Source organism: Phacochoerus africanus, chromosome 9, assembly GCF_016906955.1.
Source record: "Phacochoerus africanus isolate WHEZ1 chromosome 9, ROS_Pafr_v1, whole genome shotgun sequence".
Classification (NCBI taxonomy): domain Eukaryota; kingdom Metazoa; phylum Chordata; class Mammalia; order Artiodactyla; family Suidae; genus Phacochoerus; species Phacochoerus africanus.
In genome coordinates, this window is record NC_062552.1 from 63,548,589 (window position 1) to 63,573,672 (window position 25,084).

Here is a 25,084-nt window from a genome sequence, read left to right on the forward strand (position 1 = left end):
TTCCTTTATTTTTCACTGTCTCTTTTTTGAACTCAGCGTCTGTTAGACTGCAGAGGTCTGTTTCCTTGTTCCCTCTTTCAGGGGAATTCCCCTGTGCTTTAACTGAGAATGGTTCCTGAGTAACTTCATTTTGCTTATATTTTTCTTATTCTGTGATATTAGAGAAACAACTACCATAGTCTTAGAGGGCTATTTATATGTGAGAGTGCCCCTGGGTAGTTTGTAAAGGCTTACTATTTTTTTTTTTTTTTTTGGCATGAGGACTGCTTTTGGTTTGGATGCTTGCTGTCTCTCCTCAGTGTGTTCAGGCTGTTATCCCCTTGATAGGTGGTGTGTCGGTGTAGAGCCTGCACTAGCTTCCAAGAATATGGAAGCAATAGGCAGTGCCCATAGCCAGGGCCTGGTTTCTGGGCCCTTGACAGTGGCATGGACCTGTGGGGAGGTGGCACAGACTGCTCCAGGGTTGCAGGGCCCTGGGTATTGGCAGTGACCCTCGGGGAGGTGAGAGTGGCACCCAGGTACCTGGAGGTTACATGGAAACAGAAGCATAATGGAAGGTAAAGCAGAAAACAAGAGTTGAGGCCAGGTTATGAGGCTTCGTTAAGCATTCTAACTCTGATAGGTAGGGTCATTCAGTTTGCTGAGACTGAGAGACTTGTAATTACACCCTGTGTTTTAATACTATTCCTAGGAGCAATAGGGAAGATGGATTAGAAATAGCTGCTAAAAAAAAGTGGGACTAGCTGACAGGTAAATATAAGTAGTGCTACCACAAGAGTCATTCCAACTACAAAGTGTCATTTGTCAGTTATTATTTTTTATGTGATGGTCATTGTTCTAGGTGTTGTAGATAAAACAGTAAACAGGAATGATATAACCCCTGTATCACTGAAGCTGATGAGAACAAAAAGATCAAACATATATAAGGACAAATAATTAATTAGTGCTATAAGGAAAATAGAAAAAGTGATCTATATTAAAATAGAAATAGTACCCCCTCTAAAAAAAATAGTATTACCTGACTGCATGGGGAATATAAAAAGAGGTAGAGACACATACTTAACCTAGTTAGCTCACTAGAATAGGGATCTGATTTGTCCCAGGTCAATAAGGCTCTCTGCCACGTGGCCCTCAACATCCCAAGATACCATCAAGAGGAGCAGAAGGCTGAAGGCTCTAAAGAAAAAAAAAACTGTTTCCTGTTTGCTCCCATAAAGTTCAGGATATTTGTCAAGCCAGTGATATAAATTTCATATCTTCTTCCCTCAGTCACTATCTCTTATCTCTTCAATTGTGTTTACTATTTAATTAGTTTACTTGGATACACTGTAGTGATAATAAAATTAGGGGTATGAGTCCAATCACCATTTAGAGAATTCAGTTTTACTCTGTTTCACTGCCATACATAAATTACTTGGATACACTGTAGTGATAATAAAATTAGGGGTATGAGTCCAATCACCATTTAGAGAATTCAGTTTTACTCTGTTTCACTGCCATACATAAATACTTCTCTCCATTTGGTCAAAACATTCATAAACATGTTTCTTTGATCACTTGAGACCTGAGCAAGCACTTATAAACAAGTGTTGAACCAGATATTTTGGAAATTTCAGGAAAAGTCACAATAGATATCCTGCTACTGATTAGAAAGTAACAACAAATGACACTCTTCTGTCATAAAGACAACATATTTGAAAAAAAGGAACTATGTCCTCAGCAAAGACGCTAGTGAATATTACAAGGCATTTTTCAAAATGAAGAAGCACCAAGAAATAATTTCTGAAATTATTAGAAATAATATCTGAACTATAGTCAGATAAAGCAACCAATGCATAAATCAGAATAAAAATTTTACATACCCTAGAACTTTTCCTACGTTGATTTAAAGTAATGACACTTTCCTTGCTTTCAGATATAAATCTCTCAATTAAAATTCTGCTTGCTTGCACACTCTGTGGTAAAAAAAAACATATATAATAGCTTTAAAATATATAGTGGAATACTTATTAAAAGCCTATGATTACTCTGGCTTCACAGCACAACATTATTACCAAAAGAGTAACATAAGAAAAGGTAGAATTCTAGAAAACACCCGAGATGCATCAAAGTCCAGCTGTAGCCTTGGTATTTGGTCAAAACCCACAATTTGGCATCAGCACTGGACTTTCGCCAAATACATACTTTTACATTATTTCTGGCATCCCTGGTCTTAGGTGCAAACAAAGATACTGTGAAATCACAGGCTGGCACTGAATCTACTTAGCATCTCAACATCAGGATTATGAATAAAACATAACACTTGGATTATTGCCAATACGCAACTATTCACTGACAAACACAAGTAATCATTCCAAATGTTAACTGGAATGAAAATTTCCTTAAATGCTTTATAGGTTGAAGTCTATCAGTCAATTAAGTTATATATTTTTATTGTTGTAAGGGTAAACTGCTGCAATAAAGATAATTATTACTAAATGTGCTACTTCTTTATCTCATAATCAGTGATTTGGATATGCAGAAACAACTAGAAGACCTAAGTTTCATAGGTTGGTAGATTTATAATGAAATAAATCACACTATTGCTTTGTTTGCTGAATTTTTTAGGTCTCAACTAACAATTCAAATTTTAAATACTCAACATAAAATCAACTTTTAAAAGTATAATGTAATTATCACTAAGAATGGAACAGATATGGAGAAGGCTATGGGTAATTTAGAAATCAGTGGCATTTCTGTTCTTCCTCTCTGTTGTATTTTTGGAAAGTTCCTATAGCAATGTAAGGTAAGAGAATTACTGACATTGCAGAAAGATACTTTGTCACTTTCATCTTTATTCTTCAAATACAAACTATGTGACACACAGAGATTTTGGAAGTATTTTGCCATATCTTACACAAAATATTCAAATATGGTGAAATAGCAGCTATTAAATATTTTTAAAATGTTTTTAAAAACAGCAAGGACAAAAATCTTAACACTGTATTTTACAGATATCAAAACAGAAGAACTTACTAACAATCAATGGTTGTTTTTAAAAAAGAAAATGTAGTTCAAATGTGGGAATCTGGCAGGATACTGTCCATGTATGGACAACATTGGACAGTATTGATCACATGATAGATGATGTAAAAATTCTCCTGCTCTTTAGGGATATTGCTAAAAGTAGCATGCATGCAATGAAGGCTGGAATGCAGATGGAAATGGATACAGTTTTGCTACATTAAAAGTCAATTATAGGAGTTCCCTGGTGGCTTAGGGGCCAAGGTCTTGGCATTGTCACTGCTGTGGCTCAGGTTTAACCCCAGGCCCAGGAATTTCTGCATGTTGCAGACATGGCCAAGAAAAGTCAATTATGACTTCTGCTTCTACTTATGGCAGGTTGGGTAATTCTGCCAAGAACAACTAGAAAGCTACATGTAATATGACAAGCATAATCTTTAAAATGTCTAAGAGCTAACAAGGTGATGAGGAAATACTGGGCCAAAATATAAGAAAAAGCAAAAACCTGGAAAGGTAAACCCAGGATTCAGAGATGCTTTTGTTTGCAGGACGTTTGCCAAAACAGTTGCAAATCTGAGCTGCCAAACTGCAATTTCTTGGGGCAAGTGTGACGAAAGTATCAGCCCAGAATCTCCCTGAGTTATGGAAACTGATTTTATATATGCCAAACTATACAAGTATCCAAGGCTATAGGGATACTATAGGGTCACACCCTCAGATTAAGAGTGAATCAGCAAAAAAGTCAACAACCCAACTGAAAAATGGGCAAAAGACCTGAATAGACATTTCTCCAAAGAAGATACACGGATGGCCAACAAGCTCAGGAAAAAATGCTCAATATCACTGATTATTAGAAAAATGCAAATCAAAACTACTATGAGATGCCACATCACACCAGTCAGAATGACCATCATTAATAAGTCCACAAGTAACAAATGCTGGAGGGGGTGTGGAGAAAAGGGAACCCTCCTGCACTGTTCACGGGAATGTAAGCTGGTACAACCACTATGGAGAACCATATGGGGTTACCTTAGAAATCTATACATAGAACTACCATATGACCCAGCAATCCCACTCTTGGGCATATACCTGGACAAAACTTTCCTGGAAAAAGACACATGCACCTGAATGTTCATTGCAACACTATTCACAATAGCGAAGACATGGCAACAACCTAAGTGTCCATCAGCAGATGAATGGATTAAGAAGAGGTGGTATATATACACAATGGAATACTACTCAGCCATAAAAAAGAACAAAATAATGCCATTTGCAGCAACATGATGGAACCAGAGACTCTCATACTAAGTGAAGTCAGAAAGAGAAAGACAAATACCATATGATAGCACTTATATCTGGAATCTAATATATGGCACAAATGAACCTTTCTGCAAAAAAGAAAATCATGGATATGTGCTTGCCAAGGGAGAGGGGGAGAGAGTGGGATGGATTGGGAGCTTGGGGTTAATAGATGCAAACTCTTACCTTTGGAATGGATAAGCAATGAGATCCTGCTGTACAGCACTGGGAACTATGTCTAGTCACTTATGATGGAGCATGATAATGTGAGAAAAAAAGAATGTATACATGTATGTGTAACTAGATCACCTACTTTTACAGTAGAAAATTGACAGAACACTGTAAACCAGCCATAATGGAAAAAATAAAAATCATTATAAATGGAAAATAAAAATTAAAAAATTAAATTAAATTAAATTAAAAAAAAAAAGAGTGAATGGAAGTAAATCAACATTTGCATAAACTTTCAGCCTGGGCTCCATCACAGAGATGGTCAGAGGAACTCAAGCCTCAACGTTAGACTTATGCTGATTTGTAAAGATCTCAGCTTCTAAGAAAAAAAAAATTCCTCTAAAAAAAAGAACTCCTGTTCTAGGTTTCAAATATTTCCTAAAAATAATCTCAAGTATAATGATGAACATTTTAAAACAGACACATACACAAAGAAACAAAATACCAGAACATAAAAGATTTGTAGGAAAAAATACAAATTCTAAAAAGAAAAATACAAGACCAAATTTAAAAATTCAGAGATACATAACCAAAAAAGAATTTATAAACCCTAACTATAAAATAGATCAGAATAAACATATCAGAGATACATAACCAAAAAAAAGAATTTACAAACCTGAATTATAAAATAGATCTAGTATCGACAGAAAAAAAAATGTAGCTAATACATGTAATTAAAGTCCCAGAAAATGAGAATGGATAGGGACAAAATTTGAAGAAATAGTGACTGAAAATTTTCCAAATCTAATTAAAGATAGCAAACCACAGGCTTTAAAATCCCAATGACTTCAAAGCATGATAAATAAAGAGAAATCTGCAATTAGACACATTACATTGGAAAAAAAGAAAAACTTAAAAGTAAAAAGTTAGGGTGGATGCACAGAATTAATTCTCTTCAAAGGATTCACACTCAAGACTCACTTTTCAACAGCAATCACAAACACCAGAAAATTGTGGAACATCATTAGTGTGCTAAAAGAAAATATTTGCAATAACATTATCTGGAGGTAAAATATCTCTCAAAAAAAGAATCACAATATGTTATATGCAGATCACTGAAATTTTTTTAAAGGAATAACCAAAATATGATAAACTTAAGATAAGAAATAAAAGAATATAAAATAAAAGGCAGTACCTACAAAAAATATAAATTAAATGGCAGGGTAAAACAAAAAAATCAGTAATAATAATATATATAACAGGTAAAATTTGCTTTAAAAAAAATGAGGCACACAGATCTTTGTATACCATTTCCTATCCGAAGGAACCAACCAGGAGTTCCCTGGTGGCCTCGCAGTTAAGGATCTGGCATTGTCACTACAGTGGTTTGGGTCACTGCTGTGGTGCAGGTTCTATCGCTGGCCTGGGAGCTTGCCATGGGTTCACCTAAACCCAAAACAAAATCAAAACAAAAACAAAGGAACCACCCATTCAAAGGATCCAAGAGACTTGGAACAATGGTCTGATTCCAGTTCTGGTGCATCGAAACTGTCCTGAGCCCTCTTTTTGTACCAGAAAATGTCTGAGTGGTTACTTTAAGGGAGAAGAGAAATGAGGAGGACAGCATTCAAGGTGGGGAGTGCTCTTTATGCCATACTCAACTTTGAATTTTTTCTATAAGAAAGTATTCACATACTACTTGCACAAGTTCTTAAGTAATTTTAATAGGCCTTGACACTCTGAAAACAGCACAGACAATGATATTTCTAAGGAAAATAATGATGGTTTAAAACATGCTAGAAATAAAATTTTGAAAAGAAATCCAAAAGAAAATAATATTGGTAAGACCAAATTAAGAGTTCCCATCTTGGCTCAGCCAAAACAAATCTGACTAGCATCCATGAGGATGTAGGTTCAATCCCTGGCCTCACTCAGTGGGTTAAGGATATGGCATTGCTATGAGCTGTGATATAGGTCACAGATGCAGCTCAGATCTGGCATTGCTGTAGCTGTGTGTAGGTCAGCAGCTACAGCTCCAATTCTACTACCCCTAGCCTGGGAACCTCCATATGCTGCAGGTGCGGCCCTAAAAAGACAAAAGACAATTAAAAAAAAATGGAGTTCCCATTGTGGCTCAACAGGTTAAGGATCCAACATTGTCTCCCTAAGGATGTGGGTTCAATCCCTGGCCTCACTCAGTGGGTTAAGGATCCAGCGATGCTGCAAGCTGCAGCACAGGTCACAGACATGCCTTGGATCCAGTGTTTCTGTGGCTGTGGTGTAGGCCTGCAGCTGCAACTCCAATTCGACCCCTAGCCTGGAAACTTCCATATACCACAGGTGTAGCCATAAAAAGAAAAAACAACAAAGAATGATTAAAATGAAAATATTCCTCAACACGGAAAAGAAGGGCTAGACATATTACAGTAGAATTCCAGCATTAAATAGCCCAAAGTAGCTCAGTCAAAGTTGAGACAAAATTAATAAAGATAAAATATTGCCAAATTAGACTGCTTCTAATCACATAAAGTAAAAGCTATTAGTAACATACGAAGAAGTGAACAAAACACAGCTTCAATGAAAATCCCAAATAGTATTTTTTAGATCAAGACAGAAATGTGCCACAGAAGAATGGAACAATAAAACAATATAACAGCTTTATCTACTATTAGTTGAGCACTTACCATTCATCAGGCAATATACCTTATATTCTCTCATTAAATCCTCAGAACACTCATCTGAGACTTCAAGAAGTTAAGAGACTTATGAAAACAAAGTTAAGATACTTAAGAAAACAAATTTATGGTTACCAAAGGGGAAATGTGGGGGAGGGATAAATTGGAGATTTGGGATTAAAAGACACACACTACTATATATAAAGTAAACAACAAGGACCTACTATATAGCATAGGGAATTATATTCAATATCTTGTAATAACCTATAATGGAAAAGAATCTGAAAGTGTTTGCTGTACACCTGAAACATGGTAAATCAACTACATTTCAATTTTAAAAATTGGGGGGAGAAAAAGAAGTTAAGATACTAATAAAAGGGTATCCAGGAAACAAGTGGGATTCAATTCCAAGCCTGACTGCAAAGCCTGTGCTCCTCTTAGCGTGGTCACAATATGAAAGCCACTACGTATAACAGTATTGAATTAGTCGATAGTATTAGGATATCTAGTACTTCATAAAGCAAACATCAATATTATCATATTAAGTGAAATAAGCCAAAGACAAATATCAGATGATATTGCTTACATGTAGAATCTAAAAAAAAGATACAAATGAACTTATTTATAAGACAGAAATAGACTCACTGATATAGGAAACAAACTTATGGTTACCAAAGGGGATGGCTGGGAGGGGGAAGGGGAGCAGGGAAGAGATAAATTAGGAGGCAAGGAAACTGTATCAATAGCTTGTAATAACCTATAATTGAAAAGAATCTAAAATCACTTAGCTGTACGCCTGAAACTAGCACAACATTGTAAATTAGCTATACTTCAATTTTTAAAAATTGAAATTGTTTTAACGAAAGCAAATATCAATAAATTCCAAGAAACTTATTTTAAAAAACATATTTTCTTATATTAATAAAAATTAACAAAATTTAAACAAAATAATTTCAACAGATTAAAGAACACTTTCCCACATAAATTATGTATCAAAAAGATAATGAAAACTACAACAGAAATCATTTAGAAAATAAGTGAACATACCATAAATAAAAATTATGAAATAAGGTTAAAGTACTTATAATACTTAAAATGAAGAAAGGTAAAGAAATTAAATTTTAACAAGAAATTAAGAAAATGCTCAAATGGATCTGTCAACTTTCTGCAGAAGCAGGAAATCAATAACCAAAAAAATTTTTTTAAAGAGAAGTAGCAAAAATTCAAAAGGGCAAAAACTGAATTTATAACTAATCCAGAGGTTTTTCAGCCTAAGATGTAAGGTTGAAATCATTTGTTTTTCTGACTGAGTGGCCATGATATCTAACAGCTAGGGTATCATGCATAACAAACCTTGCTAAATAAAGTAAAGGGGTGGTTTTACACTAGTGCGAATATGGTAATTTGACAAACACAGACTAAGGTTATTTGTAGTTGAAAACAAATGAGAAAAGATAACAGTATACCAATTTCTAGAAAATTTATTCTAGGGGGAAAAATTCTCCAAGTATCATTAGAAATGGGAAAGAAGACAATGATACTTTAGAAATGGAGATTAAAATCTAAAGGGAGAACACATACAAAACTGTGCACATAAACTTATAAATTCCAATTGACCAGATAGCTTTCTGGATGAATATATATTACTAATTGACTCAAGAAAAAATATTAAACATGAATAACAAAAACTAAAAAATAAAAAGGTTTAATTGTCAAAAAATTACCTTCCCAAATAGCTCAAATGTTCATAAACAGTGAATTTTAAGAATGAAAGAAAATGGACCAAATTGTGGGCTGTAATTATCTTGAGGGAGAAAAACATTAGGTGGATTTTGGTTTTCTTCCCTTGATATTTCTAATATTTAAAATAAGCAGTATAACAAAATAAGAGCAAGCAAACATTTTAAGGGAAGAAAACAGATTAATAAATGTATTGGGTAATTTAAACTTTTAAAATATTAACTAAAAATGCACTTTTAAAAGCAAATGAAAATATCATAAAGACCTTCAAAACAACCCAAGAAGCTTTATATCTTGTCAAATAAAATATTCTTTCAGAAAGAAAACAGAATATTCTTGACCTTGCTAAAGTAACATGGATAAGTACAACATTTTTTAGAAATGCAAGTATAATATGTATATAAGTATACACATAGTTATGGGCTTATAAATACATATGTACATATATATGTACACACACATAATACACACATATGATTATTTATTATATATATAATTTCTATAGTGCCATCTAATCATTCAATTATGGCAATCTTTACACACGATTTATATAACTAGTAAAATTTAATGTCATAATCAACCATACAGTTTAATTATTAAACAGCAATAGAGAAAAGTCATTCAGTATTTTACCTCATATTTGGGGTATACGATTTCTTTTATGACAGATACTGGAGCAGAAAATTTGGGTGAAGTCAGATTCCAAAACAACTTTGTAAATCCTGGGTAAGCAGACACCTTTGAAAATAACATAAAAGGTTATTAGAAACTAACAAATGGTCCCTAGGGTAAAAACCCAAGCTCCTGTCCAAATTAGTTCTAGTTGCTGAGAAAATTAGGTGATTGGTTCACAGTCTCTGCAAGTCTGGAAAAGACAACTTATATCTATCAGATCGGCAAAAACATAAAGTCAGCAATTCCCAGTTATGCCAGGGATGTGGGAAGTTAGTAGGACCACACCAGAGGCAAACTAATCATTTCTAATAAAACAGAAAATGTATATGCCACATGACCCAACAATTTCAATTCCAGCCACATAGTCTAAGGAAATTTTTCCACATATGCATGAATATGTACAAGGATGTTCATACAGGATGTGAAACAGCAAAAAACAAAACCCAATCTAAATGTCAATTAATAGAGAAACAGATGAATAAAATGTGGTTTATTCCTATGACTAAACACTATAAAGCCATTCATGCAAAAAAAATCACAAACCATTAATGAATTTTGGCAGCACAGTATTAACAGTAAAATAAGTCAGTTTTAGGTACATACAAAATCATCTCATTTATAAACATGTACCTAGTACACACAGAACTGGAGTATTTATTGTTTAGGGTCACAAAAACATCCAATTAAGTATAAAATCATGGACTGGAAATACCAAGACTGTAACAGTAACTGCCCTTGGGTAAAAGGGAAGAGAAACAGAATTAGGAAAAGGCACAAGAGGACTCGATTTAATTGTTTTTAAAATGTCTTTAAAAAAAAATGTAAAACAAGTATGACAAAATGTTACTTGCAAATTCTTTTTTTTTTTTTTTGAGTTCCCATCATTTCTCAGAGGAAACGAATTTGACTAGTAACTATGATGACACAGATTCAATCCCTGGCCTCACTCAGTGGGTTAAGGATCCGGGTTGCCGTGAGCTGTGGTGTTGGTCACAGACACAGCTTGGATTCCACATTGCTGTGGCTGTGGCGTAGGCCGGCAGGTACAGCTCCAATTTGACCCCTAGCCCCTAGCCCTAGCCTCCGTCACAGCTGCACCTATGGCATATGGACATTCTGGGGCTAGTGGTCAAATCAAAAATGCAGCTGCAGCCTATGCCACAGCCATGGCAACAACAGATCTGCGCTGAATCTGTGAGCTTTACTGCATGCAGCTTGTGGCAACACCAGATCCTTAACCCGCTGAGTGAGACCAGGGATGGAACTCACATCTTCACAGAGACTAATCAGGTTCTTAACCCACTGAACCACGATAGGAACTCCCTAATTACAAATTCTTAATAACATGTACTCATGTGCTTGTTAGTTTGGTTTCTGTATGTATTTGTTTCTTTGAAGGTTTTTCCATATAAAAATTAATCATGCATAAAGGAATTTTTAGGGAGATAAAACTATCCTGCATGATAATAGAATTGTGGATATATGACATTATTCATTTGTCAAAAGCATTGAACTTTACAACACAGAGTGAGCCTCGATGTATATAAATTTTTAAAAAAATCATTGAGGAGGTCAAGAGGAATCCCAAGATAGAATGTAGAATGTAACAAAAGAATCTAACTGTTTTATAAATATGTGAAAAAAGCTCAATAACGGGGGTGAAAAAAAATCTGCTGACCTCAGTTACTTCGGAAATGAGTGGAATACATAAGGCGAAAGAAACTGTATGTAGCACTATACTTTAATCGATAAAGTTGTCACGGGAATATGGGTTAATAATTCTGAAACTTCTATACTGGGATTGAACAATTATGTGAATGGATATAGGATGGTGGGAGCCAGGCTTGTCGCTCACTATTAGAGTGGAAGTTTAAAGATATTATAATTACATTTCCCAATAAAGGGAACTGGGGCTTCCTATAGAAATGGCTGATTCTATGGACTGGGGCAGGAAATACACAAGATGAGGCAGGGGCATCTGTACTGCCAGTAATTAGTGTTTTAAAAAAAATTCCAGGAGTGCCTGCTATGGCACAGTGGGTTAAGGACCTGGCATTGCTGCAGCTGTGGCATAGGTCACAGCTGTAGCTTAGATTCGATCTCTGTCCCAGGATCTTCCATGTGCTATGGATATGACTATAAAATTTTTTTAAAAATTCCACAATGATGGGGTCTGTCATAGGGTCCAAGGAGACAACTGAATGAGCTCTCAATGAACAAAGCTCAAACAATTTTAGGAAAATAATAATAATCATAAAGTAGTGTTGGAGTGTAACTCTAAGTTTAAAATAAACATCTGTTGGAGTTCCCATCGTGGCTCAGTGGTTAACGAATCCGTCTAGGAACCATGAGGTTGCAGGTTCAATCCCTGGCCTCACTCAGTGGGTTAAGGATCTGGCGTTGCCGTGAGCTATGGTGTAGGTCACAGACGCAACTTGGATCCCATGTTGCTGTGGCTGTGGTGTAGGCCAGCGGCTACAGCTTCGATTAGCCCCCTAGCCTGGGAACCTCCATATGCCACGGGTGCGGCCCTGGAAAAGGCAAAAAGACAAAAAAAAACATTAAAATAAAAATAAAATATCTGTTAAGTCATACTGATATAAGTAAATTATTGAAAAAATAAATAGAAGGACAAATGTCCTGCACAGATGAATTCAAATTAATTTCACAGACACTCTGCCCTGAAGGAGGCAGAGCACAGCTCCTCATTCCTTAAGTGTAGGCTGCATATAGTGACTTCTTCCCAGAGAGTACAGAATAGAAAGGGGGCAAAAAGAGAAACTTCAAGATGAAGAAACCTGGCAGGCACCACCTCAGCCAGACAATTAGGGTTAACATCAACAGTGATAAGTAATGTTGATAGTATGTATTCTCTATATAATGTGATAAAAATGGCACTTTACCTAAGTGGTCTTCCTCTCAAAATCATATAACACAATCAAAAAAAAAATCAAACTCAACTGGAGGACAATCTACAAGATATCTGACCAGTACTCCCCCAACATGTCAAGGTCATCAAAAACAAGGAAAGTCTCAGAAACTGTCACAGCCAAGACAAGCCTAAGGAAACATGCCAACTAGATGTAATATGGTATTCTGGATGGGATCTGGAACAGAAAGTGGACGTTACATTAAAACCAAGGACAACCAATCTAAAAACTTATATGGAACCATAAAAGACCCAGAATTGCCAAAGCAATCCTGAGAAACAAAAATCAAGCAGGCAGCATAACTCTCCCAGACTTCAGGCAATATTACAAAGCCACAGTCATCAAGACAGTGTGGTACTGGTACCAAAACAGACATACAGACCAATGGAACAGCATAGAGAAACCAGAAATAAACCCAGACACCTACAGTCAATTAATCTCCAACAAAGGATGCAAGAATATAAAATGGGAAAAAGACAGCCTCTTTAGCAAGTGGTATTGGGAAAACGGACAGCCACACGTAAATCAATGAAACTGGAACACACACTCACACCATGCACAAAAACAAACTCAAAATGGCTTAAAGACTTAAACGTAAGACAAGATATCATCAAACTCCTATAAGGAACATAGGCAAAACATTCTCTGACATTAACTGTACAAATGTTTTCTTATGTCAGTTTCCCAAGGCAACAGAAAAAAAAAAGCAAAAATAAACTTAATCAAACTGACAAGCTTTTGCACAGAAAAGGAAACCATTAAAAAAAAACTAAAAGACAACTTACAGAATGGGAGAAAATAGTTTCAAATGATGCAACTGACAAGGGCTTAATCTCTAAAATATACAAACAAATTATACAACTCAACAGCAAAAAAAAAAAAAATTGAAAAATGGGCAGAAGACCTGAATAGACACTTCTCCAAAGAAGATGTACAGATGACCAACAAGCACATGAAAACATGCTCAACATCACTGATTATCAGAGAAATGCAAGTCAAAACTACATTGAGGTACCAGCTCACACCAGTCAGAATGGCCATCATTAACAAGTTAACAAATAGCAAATGCTGGAGAGGGTGTGGAGAAAAGGGAAACTTCCTGCACTATTGGTGGGAATGTAAATTGGTACAACCACTGTGGAAAACAGGATGGAGGTACCTCAGAAAACTAAATATAGAACTACCATATGATCCAGCAATCCAACTCTTGGACATATATCAGGACAAAACTTTCTTTGAAAAGATACATGCACCCATATGTTCACTGCAGCACTACTGACAATAGCCAAGACATGGAAACAATGTAAAGGTCCATCAACAGATGAATGGATTAAGAAGATGTTGTGGAATATTACTCAGCCATAAAAAAAAACAAAATAAGCCATTTGTAGCAATGTGGATGGAACTAGAGACTCTCATACTAAATGAAGTAAGTCAGAAAGAGAAAGAAAAAAACCACATGATATCACTTATATCTGGAATCTAATATATGGCACAAATGAAACTTTTCACAGAAAAGAAACTCATGGATTTAGAGAACCGACTTGTGGTTGCCAAGGGAGAGGGGGAGGGAGTGGGAAGAACTGGGAGTCTGGAGTTAAGAGATGCAAACTATTGCATTTACAGTAGATAAGCAATGAGATCCTGCTGTATAGCACAGGGAACTATATCTAGTCACTTGTGATGGAGCATGATGGAGGATAATGTGAGAAAAAGAATGCATGTATATATGTATGACTGGGTCACTTTGCTGTACAGTGGAAACTGATAGAACACTGTAAATCAACTGTAATGGAAAAATAAAAACCATAAAAATAAGAAAAAGATAAAATGAAGGAAATCTGGATGAAGTATTGACCTATGCTTAATAATAATGTATAAATTGCTCTAAGATGTATTGGTAGTTTCTTAGGGCTACTGTATCAAATTACCATTGAGTGGCTTATACCAATCGAAATTTATTCTCTCAGAGTTCTAGAAACAAGAAGTCCAAAATCAAGGTTTCGGGAGGGCCATGCTCCCTCTGAAGACTACAGGAAATTCTTCCTTGCCTCATCCTAGCTTCCAGTGGTTTCCAACAACCCTTGGCATTCCTTGGCTTGCAGCTACATCATTCCAATTGGCCTCCATTATTTCATGGTATTCTTCCCTCTGTGTCTGTGTGTTTGCAGGCATTCTTCTCCGCCAAGGACATCAGTTATGGTCCCCACCTCCCAAAAAAGAGTCCACCTATAGCTCAGCGATTTAAGTATCTGGTGCTGGTGTTGTCACTGCAGCAGCTCAGGTCCCTGCTATGGTACAGTTTGGATCTCTGGCCTGGGACCTTCCACATGCTGCAGGTGGCAGCCAAAAAAAAGAAAAAAAAGGACATCAGTCATTGGATTTAGGGCCTACCCTAAATCCAAAATGATCTCATTCCAAGATTCTTAATTACATCTGCATAGGCAGGCCCTATTTCCAAATAAAGTCACATTCACAGGTACCATCAGTTAGGACTTGTATATATATTTTGGGGGCCACTATTAACCCACTATTATCAATAATATCAATAATAGGGGAAACAGAGTATGTGATATATAGGAAACTCCCATACTGTCTTTGTAATTTTTCTGGAAGTCTAAAACTATCCTTAAAAAAAATAGTTTACTATCAATTAAAAAAAAACAAAGCAAACAATAAAAAACTTAAATAGTTGGAAGTAAAAGATTAAACAGACATTCATGACAAGATTTAAAGAAAATACTGCAAGATTTTTTAAAATAGCTGTTTGAACCACAGGTTTGTTTTGTTTGTTTGTTTGCTTGCTTGCTTTTTAGGGCCACACTTGAGGCATTTAGAAGTTCCCAAGCTAGGAGTCAAATCGGAGCTACAGCTGCCAGCCTACACCACAGCCACAGCAACTGGGGATCCGAGCCACATCTGTGACGTACATCACAGCTCACGGCAATGGTGGATCCCTTAACCCACTAAGTGAGGCCAGGGATTGAACCCGCATCCTCATGGATACTTAGGCTCAGTATCGCTAAGCTACAATGGGAACTTCCAGAACCCATGGTATTATTGGTAATTACGTTTTCCTTAACTTTCATTGGTTTTGAATATTTAATTGGACCAAGATTTGTCTTGCACTAGATAAAAAATGAAATCAAATGATTTTATTTTTTTATTTTAATTTTAATTTTTTTAGGGCTGCACCCAAGGCATGTGGAAGTTCCTGGGCTAGGGGTCAAATTGGAGCTGCAACTGCCAGCCTATGCCACAGTTACAGCAACATCAGATCCAAGCCCCATTTGCAACCTACATCACAGCTCACAGCAACGCCAGATCCTTAACCCATTGAGCAAGGCCAGGGATCAAACCCACATCCTCATGTATACTAGTCAGATTCTTAACCCACTGCACCCCAACGGGAACTCCTTCAAATGGTTTTAAAGCATTAACTTGCAAGCATTACTCTGGCATTAACTAAGAAACCTTAACGGTGACATCTCCTGGAGCCTGGGTGTTACACAGACTCTTTAGAGCAATATCCAAAGACCCAAACACAGTAAATAAAGATTCACAATTATAAGCTTCCATTGAGTCTTCAGCATTTTTATTTCTAGTCAGCTATTCCATGATCACAGGTTTCCTCTCTACCAACAGGGTATTTATTTAGAGACAGGCAGATTTTGCAGTTGCCAGGTTAATTTGTCCACCATAGAAATTCAAAACTGCTTCCATCTCACTCATCCTCTGTCTTGATGGACACAATATATCATTTTATGCTATATAGACCTAGCGCCAGGAATTCCTTGCTAAAAGATGAGTAAAATCTTCCAAAATCAGCTGACAACTCTTCTTCCAAAGATCACCTAGAAATTAAGATTTCAGATATTCAAATGAGAGGTCACATACAATCTGGTAAATCTTCCCTTGTACTGGATAGATGTCCAGTAGTTTAATAAGCATCCAGAATAAAATCATCCCCCTAGAAGAAAGCAAAATATAAGCCTCTAATTGGGAAGAGAGGAAAATCTATCACTAAACAACACTGTTTTGCTCTCAAGCAAAAGCACAGATACACTTTCAGGAAAGAATCTGTCAAATTAAACTAGCAAAGAAATACTCATTATGGTAAACTGGTTTCCCCAACAATGCTCAGAACTTTTTAAGAGGAAACCAGAAAAATAGAAACAGCCAGGTTGGTGGATGCTAGAATTTGACAGGAGGGTAGAGATTACACAGCAAACTGAATTCCTAAAATAAAGCAAGGTAGGTTAATTTAGTATAATAGCACCTGCACAGCCCCTAGAATTACTATGTATATTACAACCCAGTACAACAACTATGTTCATACTGAAGACCCAACATGAGAATATTCTGTTCACTAAGGGAGATAAACATGCAAATTAGTTTCAGGGCTAAATTAAGCTTAATATAAACAAATTATAAGGGTAAACAATTATTTCCAAAACATGGTCTGAGCTTTGGAGAGCCTTGAGACCTTTCAAGGGTCTTTTCAAGCCCTTTCCACACTAAAAATATAAACAGGTCATGTGCCTTTTCCACTATGTTAAAATTTGCACTGTTGGTATAAAAGCATGTCAGTAAAACTGATGGCACTTTAGCATGAATTAAGGCAGCAGCACTTTAAAAATGCAACAAAAAATGTTGAAGAGGCAACAAAAAATGTTGAAGAGGCCAAAAAATGTTGATTTTATTAAATCTTAACATTTAAGTGAATATCTTTTTAATAGTCAATGTAACTAAATGAGAAGTACACATAAAGTGTTTCTGTGGCCAAAGTGAAGTAGAATGCTAGTTTTGAGGAAAACCATGTGTGCTATTGTTTGAGTTGTGAACTAAACTAGTCATCATTTTTACTTGAGAGGACAAATATTAAACTATAGTTATTCAGACTGGGTATGTGGCAAATATTTTCTTGAAAATGAGTGAAGCAAATCCGTCATTACAAATAAAACAATTGAAAGTATTTTTGCCAATAAAAAAAGTAAGCTTTTAGCGAAAATTAGACGTTTGGAAAATTTGTGTCCCTCACCATGAGCTTGCCAGGTTCCAATGCTAAAATATTTTTCTGATAATATTAAAATTGAGAATTTTGATATTATGTATATATAGTGAAATGTGTCAACATTTGAAGATCTACATAACTTGATGAACAGTATTTTCTAAATGACCAATGCAAAATGTTATAAAATCATGGATGGGTAAAAGATCCATTCAAAATACAAAATAAGGCAATAGATTTTCATGTAATAAAGTATGAAAAAGTCACTGACATGGTCTCAGATTTCAATTGCACAAACTATTTAGCTATACAAATTATCATTTAATACATTTTCTTTTTAACTAAGTTTAATTTTTCCCTCTTTCTTTTTTTGGTACTGTCCAATGACCACAATTTTTTATTAAATTTTTTATTTTGAGATAATTATAGATTCATATGCTGTTTTAATAAATAATAGAGAGAGACCTCACCTATCCTTTATCCAGTTTACCTCAAAGGTAACATCTTGGGAGTTTCCACTGTGGCACAGCGGAAAAGAACCTGCCTAGGAACCATGAGGTTGCAGGTTCGATGCCTGGCCTCACTCAGTGGGTTAAGGATCTGGCATTGCCATGAGCTGTGGTATAGGTCACAGATGTGGCTCGGATCCCACGTTGCTATAGCTGTGATGTAGGCTGGCGGCTGTAGCTCCAATTGACCCCTAGCATGGGAACCTCCATATGCTGAAGGTGCAGCCCCAAAAAGCAAAAAAAAAAAAGGTAACATCTTGCAAAACTATAATATCACAAACAAACAAAATGTTGATGCTGATAAAGTTAAGATACAGAACATTTCTTTTTTTTTTTTTTCCCCACTGTACAGCAAGGGGGTCAGGTTATCCTTACATGTATACATTACAATTACATTTTTTCCCCCACCCTTTGTTCTGTTGCAACATGAGTATCTAGACAAAGTTCTCAATGCTATTCAGCAGGATCTCCTTGTAAATCTATTCTAAGTTGTGTCTGATAAACCCAAGCTCCCCATCCCTCACACTCCCTCCCTCTCCCATCAGGCAGCCACAAGCCTATTTTCCAAGTCCATGATTTTCTTTTCTGAGGAGATGTTCATTTGTGCTGGATATTAGATTCCAGTTATAAGTGATATCATATGGTATTTGTCTTTCTCTTTCTGACTCATTTCACTCAGTATGAGATTCTCTAGTTCCATCCATGTTGCTGAAAATGGCATGATGGCATTCTTTTTTATGGCTGAGTAGTATTCCATTGTGTATATATACCACTTCTTCCGAATGCAATCATCTGTCAATGGACATTTGGGTTGTTTCCATGTCCTGGCTATTGTGAATAGTGCTGCAATGAACATGCGGGTGCACGTGTCTCTTTTAAGTAGAGTTTTGTCCGGATAGATGCCCAAGAGTGGGATTGCGGGGTCATATGGAAGTTCTATGTATAGATTTCTAAGGTATCTCCAAACTGTTCTCCATAGTGGCTGTACCAGTTTACATTCCCACCAACAGTGTAGGAGGGTTCCCTTTTCTCCACAGCCCCTCCAGCACTTGTTATTTGTGGATTTATTAATGATGGTCATTCTGACTGGTGTGAGGTGATATCTCATGGTAGTTTTGATTTGCATTTCTCTTACAACCAGCGATGTTGAGCATTTTTTCATGTGTTTGTTGGCCATCAAGATACAGAACATATCCATCTCCACAACTAATCCCTTATGTTGTCCTTTATAGACACACTCCACTCATTCTCACACACACCCCATCCTAAAACCCTGGAAACCAGTCCTCTAATTCTGTGATTTCATGGATGTTATATAATAAAATCCTTCAACATTTTTTTGGAATTGGTTTTTTCCAGCATAATACTCTGAAGACTTATAGCCATATGAATCCATTCTGCAACATTTAATAGTAGCTGCATGTTTATTTTGGTTTTTTAACTGCCAAACTATCTTTCATAGGTCTGATAAAGGAGTTTTTTAAATTAAGCATTCAATTTCCTTAACATTATAGAGCTACTTAAGTTATGTATTTTGTACAGAGTGCATTGTGATAGTTTGCATTTTTGGAGGAACTGTTTCATTTTGGTCTAAGATATCAAATTCATGTGTCTAGAGTTGTTTATAATACTCCCTTATTATTCTTTTGATGTCCAGGATCTGCAGTGCTATCACCTGTCTCATTTCTAATACTGATAATTTATGTCTTTTCTGTTTTTTCCTTGTCAGTCTTGCTAGAAATCAATTTTTTTCTAAGGACTACCTCTTTGCTCCATTGATTTTTCTCTATTTTTTATGTTTTCAAATTCATTGATTTCTGCTCATTATTCCTTCCTACTCTTTGCTTTGGGTTTATTTTGTTCTTTTTCTGGGTTTTTGAGGTGGGAGCTTAAGTTACCGATTTGATACTTTCTCTTTTCTATTGTAAGCATTTAATTTAGTGCTATAAATTTCCCTCCTAGCACTGCATCATCTGTGTTCTACAAATTTGGTATGTTATATTTTCATTTTAATTCAGTCCAATTTATTTTCAATGTATTTTTATAAATCCCTTGAGACTCCCTCTTTAACACATGTACTATTTATACCTGTATTGTTTAGATTCCAACAGTTTGAAGATTTTTCTGTTATCTTTGTTATTGATCTCTAGTTTTATTTCACTCTGAATTTCTATCTTGGTATATGTTATGCAGTAACTAGAAAAGAATGTGTATTCTGCTCTTATTGAGTGTAGTTTATATACATTTCAAGTAGATCTTGTTGTTGATGGAGTTAATTGACTTTTCCATATCCTTGCTGATTTTCTAAGTGTCCTACCAACTATCTTAAAAAGGAGTGTTGAAGTCTCCAACTATAATTGTTGTACGCCCTTTTCCTCCTTTCAGTTCTACCAGTTTTTGCTTCAACATATTTTGCAGTTCTGTTGTGTTGTGCACATGCTTTGTAACACTTCCATGTCTTAACCTACAAAATGAAAGAAAATATTTGCAAATGATGCAACTGACAAGGGATTAATCTGCAAAATATACAAATGGCTCGTACAACTCAACAACAAAAAAACAAATGACCCAATTGAAAAATGAGCAGAAGACCTAAATAGAAATTTCTCCAAAGAAGACACACAGATAGTCAACATGCACATGAAAAGGTGCTCAACAACACTAATTATTAGAGAAATGCAAATCAGAATTACAAATGAAGTGCTACCTCACACCAGTCAGAATGGCTATCATTAAAAAAAAAATCTACACATAACAAATGCTGGAGAAGGTGCAGAGAAAAAGGAACCCTCCTACACTGTTGGTGGGAATGTAAGTTGGTGCAGCCACTATGGAAAATAGCATGGAGGTTCCTCAAAAAAAAACTAAATATAGAACAACCATAAAATACAGCAATCCAGGAGTTCCCATCATGGCTCAGCAGGAACGAATCTGACTAGCATCCATGAGGATGCAGGTTCAATCCCTGGCATTGCTCAATGGGTTAACAATCCAGCATTGCCATGAGCTATGGTGTAGGTCACAGATGGAGCAAGGATCTGATGTTCTTGTGGCTGTGGTGTAGGCCAGTGGCTACAGCTCTGATTCGACCCCTAGCCTGGGAACCTCCATACGCTGCAGGGGCAGCCCTAAAACCAAAAAAAAAAAAAAAAAGATCCAGCAATCCCACTCATGGGTATCTATCTGAAGAAAACTATTTCAAAAAGTCACATGCACACATATGTTCACTGCAGCACTATTCACAATAGCCAAGAAACGGAAACAATCTATATGTCCATTGACAGATGAATGGATAAAAAAAAAGATGTGGTACATATACACAATGGAATATTACTCAGACACAAAAAATACTGAAGTAATTCCATTTGCAGCAAAATGGATGGGCCTAGAGATTTTCATACTACGTGAAGTCAGAAAAAGACAAATATCACATGATATCACATATGCATAACCTAAAATATGACAACAAACAAACTTATCTATGAAACAGAAAGAGAATCACAGACATAGAGAATAGACTTGTGATTGCCAAGGGGGTGGGAGGTGATGAAGGGATGAAGTGGGAGTTTGGGGTTAGCAGATGCAAACTATTATACATAGAATGGATAAACAACAAGGTCCTACTATATTACACAGGGAACTATATTCATTATCCTATGATAAACCATAATGGAAAATTTTTTTTTTTTTTTTTTGCTTCTTAGGGCTATCCCCACAGCACATGGAGGTTCCTGGGCTAGGGGTTGAACCAGAGCTGTAGCCACTGGCCTACATCACAGCCACAGCAACGTCAGCTCCTTGCTGCATCTGTGACCTACACTGTAGCTAATGGTAATGCTGGATCCTTAACACTGAGAGAGCCAGGGATCAAACTTCCATCCTCATGGATGCCAGTCAGATTAGTTTCTGCTGTGCCAGGGAGGGAACTCTAAAAAGAATATATATTTTTTTAATGTATATATGTGTGTGTAATTTAATCACTTTATCATACAGCAAAATTAACACAACATTATAAACTAACTATACTTCAATTTAAAAAAAAAAAAAACAAAAAGACTACTATGTCTTCCTGGTAGTTTGACATTTTTATCATAACACCCCTCTCTGTCTCTGATAACCTTTGCTGGGAAGTCTACTTTATCTGATATTAATACAGACACTCCTGCTTTTCTTTGATGAATATTTACATACTGTATCTTTTTTTTCACTTTTTACTTTCAACTTCCCTAAATCATTACATTTGAAGACAGTTTCTTATAGACCCACTTGTGGTTGGGTCATGTCTTTTCATCTACTCTGCAAGCTCTGTCATTTAATTAGTGTCTTTATACCATTCACATTTGATTTAGGGGTTTCAGATGCCATTTCATTTTTTGTTTTCTGTTTGTTCTCTCTGGTTTCTTTTATTTCTTTGTGTTCTGTGTCCTGCTTTCCTGTTACATGGAATTCTACTTTTATTTATCTCTGGTGTTTTTGAGTGTATCTCTTCATATAGCTTTTCTACTTTTGCTCTAGGTATTACATCATAAACATAACTTATCAAAGTCTATTGATGTCTCCATTTTACCAGTTCAAGTGATGGGTAGAAACCTTACCTCCCTTTATGTCTCTTTACTCGTCTCCACTTATATATAATACAATTGTCTTAAATACTTCCTCTATATACATTTAACAGTATAGCAATTTTTCCTTCAATGGACAGATATAACTTAGAAAACTCAAAAGAAAAGTCTATTGCATTTATCCATATTTTTTGCTTTACATGGTTGTTGTTCCTTCTAGATACTCCAAGTTTTCTTCTTTTATCATTTTCTTCTTGTGTAGAGAACATCCTCTAGCTTTTCTTTTAGGGTAAGTCTTAGGTTCCTTTCAGCTGAAAATGTCTTGATTCCCCTTCATTTCTGAAGTATATCTTCTCTGGATATAGGGCTCAGAGCTTACAGTTCTTGTCTTTCATTCAGCATTGGAAAAACATTCTGCCACTTCTGGCCTCCACAGTTTCTGAAGAGAAATCCACTGCCTTTCAAATTGTTTTTCTCCTGGAGACAATATATATTTTTTTCTCTCTTGCTCCTTTCAAGATTTTTTTCTTTGTTATCAGTTTTCAGAAATTTGACTATTAAGTGACTTGGTACAGATTTCTTTGGATTTTTCCTGCTTGGGGTTTGCTCAGCTTCCTGAATATGCAGGTTTAAATCTTTTGTCAGGAGTTCCCTTCACGGCTCAGCGGTAACAAACCCGACTAGTATTCATGAGGACACCAGTTCAATCCCTAGCCTCACTCAGTGGGTTAGGATCTGGCATTGCCGTGAGCTGTGGGGTAGGCTACAGATGTAGCTCGGATCCGGCGGTTGCTGTAGCTGTGTGGCATAGGCCGGCAGCTATATATCTGATTGAACCCCTAGCCTGGGAATTTCCATATGCCATGGATGTGGCCCTAAAAAAGACCCCCCCCCCAAAAAAAAAATCCTTTCACCAAATTTGGAATGTTTCCAGCCCTTATTTCTTCCTATACATTTTCAGTCACTTCTCTTCTTTTTCTTCTCCTTCTAGGACTGTAATAACACAAATGTTAGATCTTTCATTATACCTCCACAAGTCCAAGTCTCTGTTAATTTTTTTTCAGTTTATTTCTCTTTGTTGCTCAACTGGATAAATTCATTGTTTTATCTTCAACTTCACTGATTCTTTCCTATCTCCTCCATTCTGCTGTTGAGCCTGTCTCTTGAGCTTTTTATATTTCAATTACTATACTTTTTCATTTCTAGAATATCTTCAACTTCTTTCCTATGACTTTCTATTTCCTTTCTGAATCTTTCTATATTTTTAATTTGCTTCAGGTGTGTTCATAAATATCACTGAAGCATTTTTATGATGGCCACTTTAAAATCATTGTCAGATAATTCTAATACCTCTATGATCTAAGTGACAGCATCTATTGATTATCTTCTTATATTCAGTTGGAGATTTTCCTCGTTCTTGGTATGATTAGTGATTTTCAATCAAAAATATGGATATTTGGAGTAATGTGTTATGAGACTCTGGATCTTATTTAAACCTCCTGTTTTCTGGGCCTCTTCGGATACCACCACAGTGGGGAGGGAAGGAGCTCATTACTATAAGGTGGGGACACAAGTCCAGATGCCCCATGTGGTCTCAACTGACACCACAGGTGGGAAACCTCATCACCAGCCTGTTAGGATGAAGTCCCAGCCCCATATAGCCTTCTTCAACACCACTCTGGCAGCGGTGTTATGGTGCCTTCTTATACTCTGGCAGGAATAAAAGTCTAGTTTTCCTACTAGGCCTTTGCTGGTGAAGTGAAGGAAGGACTAGGGCCACAATTTTTCCTGTGGTGTTTGGCTAGGGTTGAGCAGTTATTGTCTAAAAATTTTGCCTTGCTAGGCTGCCATTTTCCTGGTTCGTTGCCTAGAGACGGTAGGCTTTTGTTGGGACTTTTTTCTTTTTTTTTTTTTTTTTTTTCTGTCTTTACCTAGTTTTCTTTCTTGGTTACCAGTTTTTTTTCAGGTCTAAGTCACTTCTTGGGTCACAAAGTTCCTAGTTATTGCCTCAGTCTCTCCAACTTTCAGATCTGTCCTATGTTTGTTAACTTCCAGGTTTTTACTTGTTCTAAGAAGGAAGAATAGGAAAAAGTGCTTCTACTGCATCTTTCCCAGAAATGGAAGTCTCACAACTGACTTTCAAGAAACTACCGCTTGTAAAGTTTTGGCATGTTATCAAAGAAAAATATCCATAATTATGTTAAAGGGCTATTAAAATAATCTTTCCTTTTCCAACTACACATCTGCGTGAGGACAGACCTGGCCTCACATATTTCAAACAAACATCCTACCACAAAACTGAATACAGAAGTGGACATAATAATCCATCTGTCACCTATTAAGCCAGACAATAAAGAGATTTGAAAAAAAAAATATGGAGTTCCCGTTGTGGTGCAGTGGTTAACGAATCCAACTAGGAACCATGAGGTTATGGGTTTGATCCCTGGCCTTGCTCAGTGGGTTAAGGATCCGGCATTGCCGTGAGCTGTGGTATAGGTCGAAGATGCGG

At 36.2% G+C, this 25,084-nt stretch overlaps 1 protein-coding gene across 1 annotated transcript in view; it reads right to left on the minus strand.

Moving 5' to 3' along the window:
• Positions 1-312: 312 nt before the first annotated feature.
• The window catches only part of LOC125136636 (uncharacterized), a 75,123-nt gene continuing 50,351 nt past the window's right edge, over positions 313-25,084 (minus strand). Inside the window, exons 7-8 of the mRNA XM_047797473.1 lie at positions 9,522-9,626; positions 313-522 (exon numbers count right to left, since the gene is read on the minus strand). Coding sequence (XP_047653429.1) covers positions 313-522; positions 9,522-9,626 — 315 coding nt within the window. The remainder of the gene's footprint in view (positions 523-9,521; positions 9,627-25,084) is intronic.